The sequence below is a fragment of the Pinus tabuliformis genome, chromosome 4_2 (assembly GCF_031772625.1).
Source record: "Pinus tabuliformis cultivar Carrire ecotype Pingquan chromosome 4_2, CPIR1, whole genome shotgun sequence".
Taxonomy (NCBI): domain Eukaryota; kingdom Viridiplantae; phylum Streptophyta; class Pinopsida; order Pinales; family Pinaceae; genus Pinus; species Pinus tabuliformis.
This window is the reverse complement of record NC_142304.1, coordinates 460,728,565-460,738,063: the sequence shown is the minus strand read 5'-3', so window position 1 is coordinate 460,738,063 and position 9,499 is coordinate 460,728,565. Positions and strand designations below refer to the sequence as shown.

The 9,499-nt window shown below is 36.2% G+C and overlaps 3 protein-coding genes across 5 annotated transcripts; all 3 read right to left on the bottom strand.

Annotated features, from left to right (window-relative positions):
• Nucleotides 1-248: 248 nt before the first annotated feature.
• LOC149169951 (G2/mitotic-specific cyclin S13-7-like) lies at nucleotides 249-2,756 on the bottom strand. Its single transcript, XM_089427201.1, has 7 exons — nucleotides 2,628-2,756; nucleotides 2,352-2,513; nucleotides 2,093-2,152; nucleotides 1,897-1,998; nucleotides 908-996; nucleotides 508-766; nucleotides 249-343 (listed from the first exon to the last, which is right to left on the bottom strand). The coding sequence occupies exons 1-5, from the start codon at nucleotides 2,727-2,729 to the stop codon at nucleotides 922-924; spliced, it is 501 nt and encodes a 166-aa protein (XP_089283327.1). The 5' UTR covers nucleotides 2,730-2,756; the 3' UTR covers nucleotides 249-343; nucleotides 508-766; nucleotides 908-921.
• A 536-nt stretch (nucleotides 2,757-3,292) lies between these two features.
• Nucleotides 3,293-4,879, bottom strand: LOC149169950 (G2/mitotic-specific cyclin S13-7-like). The gene is made up of 5 exons (XM_089425396.1): nucleotides 4,847-4,879; nucleotides 4,578-4,739; nucleotides 4,197-4,295; nucleotides 3,833-4,011; nucleotides 3,293-3,541 (listed from the first exon to the last, which is right to left on the bottom strand). The coding sequence occupies exons 1-5, from the start codon at nucleotides 4,877-4,879 to the stop codon at nucleotides 3,340-3,342; spliced, it is 675 nt and encodes a 224-aa protein (XP_089281522.1). The 3' UTR covers nucleotides 3,293-3,339.
• Nucleotides 4,880-4,932: 53 nt separating this feature from the next.
• LOC149169949 (cyclin-B1-1-like) lies at nucleotides 4,933-9,262 on the bottom strand. Of its 3 annotated transcripts, none has more exons than XM_089427197.1 (6): nucleotides 8,984-9,262; nucleotides 8,215-8,509; nucleotides 6,075-6,204; nucleotides 5,879-5,936; nucleotides 5,338-5,592; nucleotides 4,933-5,135 (listed from the first exon to the last, which is right to left on the bottom strand). In XM_089427197.1, the coding sequence occupies exons 2-6, from the start codon at nucleotides 8,225-8,227 to the stop codon at nucleotides 4,995-4,997; spliced, it is 597 nt and encodes a 198-aa protein (XP_089283323.1). In that variant the 5' UTR covers nucleotides 8,228-8,509; nucleotides 8,984-9,262; the 3' UTR covers nucleotides 4,933-4,994. The 3 variants fall into 3 exon arrangements, with proteins under 3 accessions (XP_089283323.1, XP_089283325.1, XP_089283326.1); XM_089427199.1 differs by having other exon boundaries at nucleotides 8,215-8,500; XM_089427200.1 differs by lacking the exon at nucleotides 8,984-9,262 and adding an exon at nucleotides 8,635-8,703.
• Between the last annotated feature and the right edge of the window lie 237 nt (nucleotides 9,263-9,499).

The window sequence follows — 9,499 nt, the reverse complement described above, 5'->3', positions numbered from 1 at the left end:
AATAAAATCATTTTGAATGTCTGCTCGCCCGTATCGTTCTCACCTGGAACAAATTCGTAAGCTAATAAGCAGGAATATTCCACACAATACATCCATTGGGACCATATGACCTGCATCATGATCCTGGTGCAGCAAAATAGAAGATTCTGTAAGGAAGAAATTATCTACTTGTACAACGAAATCAAAGATGATCATCGAGTGCCTTTTACCTTGAGAAAACTGAGTGGTCCATAACTGGTTATTAAACCTGCTTCCTTATCGTCTACAAGGAAGGATTTTGTAGGTGCCTTCTTGAAATTCTCACTTCCAGACCAATCCATGGAATTCACCCATCTTGAATTGCCTGAAAGACACATAATTTGAACAATTAACTTTTCAATTTTGAAGATTAGACTGAGAAGCCTGAAAAACACAATTGCAAATAAGTTAATAATAGACTTAACACCTAAATCATAAAGTCATTGTCCAAAACAAAAACAATATGTTATATGTATACAATATCATTACCTAACCAATTGCAAATGAGATCATATTCTCCTGCATAAACTAGCAACTTAACACCATCCTCCAAGAGTGTTGGAATGCCAACTTCCATCTTCCGCATCCAGTTAGTAAGCATAGCTTCATAAACCAAGGGGCTACAGGAGACAAATTTTCGGCTACCAACCCCCAGGGCATCCCTAATGGAACCCTAGTTTAAGTAATTCTCCATATTTGAAAAATCATAGCACAGGCCACCATTGCACTCCTTCCAAACATCATAGTACTGCAAAATATAAAAAAAAATAATGAAAACTAATATCGTAAGATATATAAAGCAACGATGACAAACTACATTTTAAGATACAAAATGCTGATAAAATAAACATAATGTCTGGCTATCCAGTATTTAGAATTTAAGTCCTACATTGATATTCCCAGCTAATGCCATAATGGAATTGAAAATTGAGGTGCACACCAAGTATGATGCAAAGCATGTGACAGTCCCTTTGGTACCTAGCAAGTTATCACACCGGCTATAATCAGAACCTACATTAAGAACCTTCGATAAAGGGTCCAGCATAAGATCAGCCGTAACCAGTTACTTAAAACACTTCACAAATGGTAACTAAGGATCATAAAGCAAACAACATTTAGCCATCAAGCTTCTCGCAATTTAAAACATAGTAACAAGATTTCAATATGAACACATACAAATCTAGTTCAGTAAACAAAGTATACATCTCATAAATATGAAAATATGCATTTTGTTCCAAATTTTAATAGGATTTTAGCCCCATGAAAAAATATTCCTTGAAATTTGATGACTAGTTTATATTTATAGGTGTCTATTTCTGAGATTTTTGGGCTGTTTTTTATGGATTAAAGGTCTACAAGTATCAAATACATGAGATATATTATCAAAAACGATAAAAAGTGGACCATACTGCAAAATGTTTGTAAAAACACACAATAAACAAGAATGAACTAACTAAAGGAGGTAAAAGCATCACCTATGCACAATATTTGAGATCCAGATAAGCCTTCACTACTGTTGTGGAAAACACTTGCACAAACAACTTAAAAAATACATTGAATATTTCAAAAACCACATCAACAAACAAGCCTTCCATAGCGGATAAGTGCTCAAAGCCCTTAACACAAATTTTATGTATTGTACTTGCTCATTATGTACTGAAGCAAACATAGCTCAACGAAGAAGAATGCTAGATTTTCCATCTGAATAATAGATAGTACGACTTGTCAGTACAGCGGGGTATTATTAGGAATACAATAAAGAAAAGTAATTTAAAACATGAATGCTAGATTTTATGAGGCATTTTCGAAAGTAGATTTGATCAATGCCACACAGGCTGCTTTCAACAATATAAAAAGTGGTGTCATTCAAAACTTTACCACTTTGTTGGAATCAGCTGCCTTTAGAAACCTGAGGAGGAATACATATGGCCGAGTGGGAACTGTAAGCTTGAAGTTCAGTTGCTTTAATATCGTAGACTCCTGCGAAGAGTTATTATCAATTGATCAGTCAATCTGAATGTTTGGAGACTATGTTGCAATCAATGACAAAGAATTATCAGTTAGAGCTAATTACCATGGCCACTATCTGTTCTGACGTGCATTCATTTGGGAAGATGCGGATGAAGTCATTGACCTGTAGCCAAGTATAAACCAGCTCTTATCAATATTGTGTTACCTATTATAATATAATTTTTGTGCTGATTCCAGCATAAAGCGTAATCTTCTATAGGAGTAGATATTGCTGGTGTATGTACTTTTATACAACCAACAAAGTGTTCTTTTAATTAGATATATACACATCCTTTCTTACATATGTCAGCAAGTCATCCTACCTGTGGAGGACAGACTTCTTCATATTTGCTAGCTATAAACATTGCAGCGATAGCAAGTAATGGCAAATTCTTCCTTACAATACTCTGAATATAAAGGTATCTGTCAATGATGTTCACAGTGAGATACAACGTCTCTGGCATTAATTCCAATTCCAGATGCACCTGAAAATTTTAAGATTTTGATGTCAGGCCTAAGAGATAGACCATATAAATCTCTTTTAGATCTAAGTTTGACAGCAAATGGAAGTTGGAACTAGCATAGGAACAAAGTTGTACCTCCACCAACCAATCAATCACGACTGCCCTCATCTTTGTGTTGATTTTAACCTGGTTTCTTATATAATATGGAGGTACGCAACTCACTTCCTGGGCATACATGAATGCCAAATTTTAGTTAAGGAAAATAAAACTTTACCTTCACCCTAACAAGAAACTGCAATCATTGACAGAGAAACATACCTCAATTGTCCTGTAGAATTTGTATATATCTTCAACGTATTCAACAACTGCCAATTGGTTTTCAATGTTTCCATCATCAATGCTAGGAAGCACCTGATGGGAATCCCTGAATGCATCCTGAAATACATTCATCAAGATTATTAATCATTTTCAGCTGACTTACATCATAAATAAACACAACACTAACTTGAGGCTATCAAGATAACTAATCATTTTCATCCAACTTACAACATGACTAAAGACAAAGCTATCTTAAGGTTATAAAACTTGCTAGTAATTTGGAGTGGACATGGATACTCTTTGGTTTGTGTATATTTGTTGAACAAGAACAAGAAAAGTATAGGAGAGTGACACATACCTCACTTTGAGATGTTAGCATTGCAGTCTTTGGTTTGTGTATATTTGTTGAACAAGAACAAGAAAAGTATAAGAGAGTGACACAGACCTCACTTTGAGATGTTATCATTGCAGTCAACGATGGTGCAGTGTGTTTCCTGGCTTTCAGTTGGCTAGGTCTTTCTAATCCCCCTTATTGTGCACTTGAGTCGATGTTATCACTAATACAAATGACAGCGTCATTGCTGGTGGTGCAACTGTCATCATTGGGTAAGTTGGCAAGGCATAAAAAAGCAACATAGCCATGACATGGATCTGAATACTTCTCATGAACATATCTCAGCTCATCTTTTCCTGCACTTAAGTGGAAGTCAACCATGAAGTTTGCACATTCCCTGGAACAAGTAAATCAAATGTTATTCCTTAACAACGTACAGGGTTAACTAAATGTGCACACACCCCAAATAGTTTGATGTGCACATTTGTCAATCTTTCCCATATGTAGAATTAGATACAATTTCAGACATGTTGCCAATAAATTAGTGTTGTAGCAGCTCCACTAGGTTTTGGATATATAATCTACAGATTGCGTAATTCATGGAAATTCCTAAGATATTTAGCAGTAAGTATCCTTTGGAAGGTTAAACTCATTAAAAGCATGGTGCCTTGAGAACTAGAAGACTTACTTGAGATCTTCTTTTGAGTAGCCTGTGTGAAGAGCAAGTGTTTTACTCCAACATGGATCCTTCTTCAAAGTGCATTGAGCAGTGTAGGCAGTAGCAGCAGCAAGGATTGATGGACTGTATTTGATCATTTTGTAATGAAGCAAACACAGCTCAACCAAGTAAAATGCTAGATTTTCTATCTAAACCATGCGATAATACATTTAATTTTTAACAGTAAAGGAGAGGATTATTAGGAAATACAATGAAGAAAAGACATTTAAACCAAAATCTCAATTTTCCAGAAGCATTTTGAAAGTCAATTTGATCAATACATCAGAAGATTATTCTGACAATACAAAAGAAACAGTGGAGTTCATCACTTTACCACTCTGTCAGGACTAGCTGCCTTGAGAAACCTGACAAGGAATACACATGGAGTGGGAACGATAAGATTGAATTCCAATCGATTTAATATTGTATGCTCCTGCCAAGTATCATTATCAATGTATCACTCACAATGAATCTTTAAAATATATTGTAATTAAATGAAACAGAAAGATATCAGCTAGAGATAATTACCATGGCTACTATCATTTTGGATGTGTATTGGTATCCTAAGATGCAGATCAATTCATTGATCTGTAACCAAATATGAATTGATTCTTCTTATGTCAATATTCAACAGCCAACCAGGTATTCTATCAATTAGATATATGCAAAAGGTTTCCTTACAGTCATGCTTATGGATGTCAGTAAGTCATCCTACCTGAGGAGTGCAGGTATCTTGAAATTTGCAAGCTATAAACATCGCAACGATACCCACTAATTGTAATTCCCACTTCCTAGCAATATAAATAGAAAGGTATCTATCCATAATGTTTACAGTGAGATACAATGTTTCTAGCATTAGTTCACATTTGTGATGCACCTGCAAAATTTAATATTTCGAGGTAAAGCCTAAGAAATTGCCCACATAAAGTTCTTCTAGATCCAACATTGGCAGCAAACGAAGTTAGGATAGGAACTAATTTGTACCTGTATCAACCAATCAATCAGGGTTGCCCTCATTGTCTCATTGATTTCATCCTGCCTTTTCATATAATCTAGAGGTACACGGCCCGTGTTCTGGACATACGGGACTGCCAATGATTACTAAATGAAAATTAAAAATTTACCTTCACATTCACACAAATCTCCAATCATTGATAGAGAAACATACCTCAATCTTCTGATAGGACTTGTATATGTCTCCAACATATTCCGCAACTGCCAATTGGTTTCCGAGGTCTCCATCATCAATGCTAGGGAGAACCTCTTGAGCGTCCTGAAATACCCCCATCAACATTATTAATCATTTTTATCCAAACTACATAATAGATAAACATAAATCAATCTTATAGCTATAAAACCTCTTAGTAATTGGGCGTGGATGTGGGTACCTTTGGCTGATATATATTTGGATTTAAGCCAGTACATAAAACAAGAAAAGTATCAGAAAACTAGTAAACTTAATCAATAAGACAGACCTCACTTCGAGCTGTTAGCACCACAGTCTGTGACTGTGCTATGGGTTTCATTGCTTTGAGTTGGCTAGATGTTTGTAATCCGCCATCTTGTGCACTTGAGTCTATGCTATCACCGATAGAAACTACATTATCCTTCTTTCTAGCAGTGTCATTCTCAGCCTTCCTTCTGACAATCCGCCTCTGTTTGTTTCCCCGGACTGCCTTTGCCTCTGCTTTGGCTCCTGCCTTAACAAAAATATCATCTGCTTGGAATTGCTGGAATCAAAATGGGAAAATTAAAGAGTGAGATTCCATGCTTGGGCTCACAGAAAATAGAGAACAGAATGAGTCCCGTGAAATGAAAACAAAGAGCAACAAATTAAACATGCCCAGAAAAACAGAATACTAGGCAGGAAGATCGAAAACGCAGGTGGTTGAACACAGAGGTTTTTCCTGGTTGCTAGTTCAATTCCCCAGGAGATTGTCCTTTATAAATGGTAGACCCATTTCTTTACAAAAAAACAATAATTCAGCTTGCTTAATTGACTCTGATTAAACTTACCTGAGTGCTGGGATTGGCTCCCTTGTTGGCATTGACAACCAAGTTTACTCTAGACCTCCTGAAACAGTAGTCAATCCAATAGTGTAGGACTTGACATTAGAAGCAGAGGCCACCAAATAGAAAGAAACAAAAACCCAGCAGCAGATTGATTCAATTTATACATCTAAAGGATAATAAATAACATAAAACAACATACTCCATCACCACATCTTTGTTGATATTGCATTTGGGGTTCCGAGCTCCCACCACATTGCCAATGTCTCCTAATGCCTTCCTATTATTGTTGCCTTGCTGTGCTTTTTGATTGGGTGCAACCATTGCAAGGCCTGCCATTTTGCGCACACATGATTTCATGGAAAAACAAACTAAAAAATCAGCTTAAAATGCAGTTTTTCTATGGGTCTTCAAAACATGGGCTTCAACCCTTCATATTCTCTGCACCTAGGCTTGGATTAGCCAGGCAGATATTTCCTATATCAATTACTGATAGCCAAAAACATTAGAAGCAGACCCATCCAACTCTCCGAGTCTCCACCACTTACAAGAGGACAAAAGTTGGAGGAGGTGCTGTGGGAAAAAGAAGCGGACAAAAATAAAGCCAGGGGATCTCAATCCCTGCTAGCAAAATATGGCAACACCTTGGGTTCATAGGAAAATGCATAGGTATGTACTATGTTTTTCCAGAGTATTTTAATTTGCAAGCAATTTGTTAAGGAGTTCAAAAGCCTGTGCACTATTAAGCACAGGAAATCAAGAATGAAACCTAGTTCAACCCATCATCCCAACCCTAACCCAAGGATAGGATGAAGAGTAGCATACAAAAATGTTGTATTGGGTTGTATGAATATAGCCACAGCACTCCCTCTTTTCTTTTAATACATTATTATAAAAAAAAATATTGTAATCAAATCTGCAGTAAAATAGAACCATTGTCTATGGTTACAAACCTGGATCCTAAGAAAAGCTGCACTAGGATTGACCCAAAGTCAGATCCATAGGATTGCTACTTTATGTAAAGACATATTAGCATGACAAACTGATAAAGAAGTTGTTAACCTGCAATAGTAATCATCTAGAATTTGGAATTGGCAAAACCCAGTTAGAAGATGCTTATAGGCAAGATTCATGAAATGTGCATCTATTCTGTTTATGATTCTTTCCTTCACGTGATAGTAGGATATTCTACTGTGTATTGACTTGATCGTTGCTACTGTTTTCAGCGGAGTACTCTCAGCTGATTATATCAGTTATGAATGAGCTACTCGTGATCCCAAGATCTTTGTGATCATCAACTTATTATCATGTACAAAGCTAGGGATTGCCAGCAAATTCTGAATCCTCATCAAAAAGGAAATGAATATGGATTAAGAGCTCATGTAGAAACTCCTTTATGCCAACAAACATTTTTCTCATTAATATATGTCAGCATCTTAGGCTGAAGAGGAAACTTCTCGTATACTTTTCATTTCTAATATGTTATTCCAAGTTCTAGTCAAAGTACTTTCATATTATAGTTTCCATATAATTTCAACACGAAAATGTCAATCTTCCAAAATGACCAACAACTTCTTGATTTTCAATTGTAGATCTTATTAGAAACTTCGTGGATATATTTGAATCTAGTGTAGGAACAACCAGAAATAATTCCAGGCAAACTAAGAGGGATACTCCAAAAAATCATCAGTCAAGCATGAGCTAGTCGTGAAGGAAAATAACTGACAAATATACAAGGACAAGGAAGAAACTGGCTTACATTATTTCCATCAAGAAAAAAATACACCACTGAACAAAAATTACTTTAATAATTGCATTCCCCATGTTGGTGAGAGCTGCAGAAAACTATTTAAATAAAGAGTACAGCAGGAAGCGTAGTGTGAGATTTGCATACAAAAATATTGCCAAAATATGAGGTACCATTTTGTACTGTTGTTTTATTAAATGAAGCACAACACTGTGAAAAGAATTATTTATCAATGCCATACATCCCAGATGAGGGTGTAACTATTTCTTTGTTTATTTTGGTTTATGTGCATTATTTCCCATGTCACATGATGACAGTAATCAGAAACATATTATGCAACTACGCAACATGATGAATATTGATCCATTCAAAATCTTTTTAAGGTCTACCAAGAAAAAATAATGAATTGCTGAAAACAAGGATAGAACCTTGTAAGAATCATCGCCTTTGGACAAAAGTTATATTTTAAATACATGGAATCTAACTAAAGTTCCACATCTGAAAATTGGAATTACAGATGGATATGCGGCAATGATAGCTTCTTTGTAAGGTAAGAAAAATGCAAGATGATTAGGGTGAAGAAGAGGATACTCACACGCTGGCATCATCCCTACCAAGAAGTTTAACAGGGGTTCCTGATCTGGGAGACATCAAGTGAGTTGCAGATAGCTCCTCTACACCCAGAATCCTTCCAGGCCACCAGGACCCATTTCTCCTTCTCACCCACACAATGGTACCAATGGCTGTATCAATTTTGGGCGTGATAGTAGGTGCTGCTGCACTTGATTCTCCCATGATTGTCTAAAAACCAAGAATCCAACCCAGCTTAGATGCCCAGTACCCACCGTCTCATTGCCATCTCCTTTTATCCCTCAACCCACCTGGTTAACCTACAAAACCAAAGATATATCAACAATCACCTCACACCCATGAATTCAAATAAGCCCAAATCCCATGTCTATAAATAAGATTATGCAAAGAGTAATAAAGGGCTAGTAAGACACAACTAACACACTTTGAAATCCCAAAAAGGCCATGTCAGTAGAATGAAAATAGATATGCTGCAAGTCATCATTTGGGTGTGCACTTTATGCCTGAATGCTTCTGGAGACCGTTTTAGCAGAAGGATATGATGGGTTTGAGTGGCAGGGGCTTCAAATAATTGGCTTTCTTAGTTGTTATTGTCTTGGAAACCTGCCCCCTTAAATACCCGCTTCACCACTTTCGGATCTGTGCTCATCCAGGTGGCCCAAAGAAAAAAGAGTTCTGTTTTTCCTAGTAAAGGGGATTCAAGAAGAACCAAACTTGTAGACAGAATAAAAATGAATAAATACTTAAGCCAGTAATAGGGACAAATAAATTACCTTTACACCTTAAGCTATTAAACCTTGCGCAAGTACAATAGATGTGGTAGTTCTAACACCTGCTAAATCATTTGTCTTTGCTGCAACCTATCTTACCAACTTGGCCCTAATATTTTCAATTGGGTCCTCTAATTCAACCTGTCAGAAGCAAGGTGCAACATTGAAAAGCATTAACTAGACTGGATTAACTAGACAAGAAATAAAAATTTTACTTGACTCATCAACATCTGGCACACAAGTATTTTTTTTCAACTGTTTAAAGTGTCATTCATTACTCTACTATGGCTATTGCACCAAACTTCCTTTTCTTTCCAATGTTACCCAATGAGGCAAAGTGGCAACTCTTGTCATACTACCTATAGCATATGCAATCTTCCCTTATTCAGAATAGAGAATTAGAATATCTTCATATTAGCTATCTCACAAACATGAATTCCATCTAGATTTAATTCATATTAGCTATCCAATTGGGCATATAGATTTAATTCACTACTGTTGTGCATAAACAATACTTCA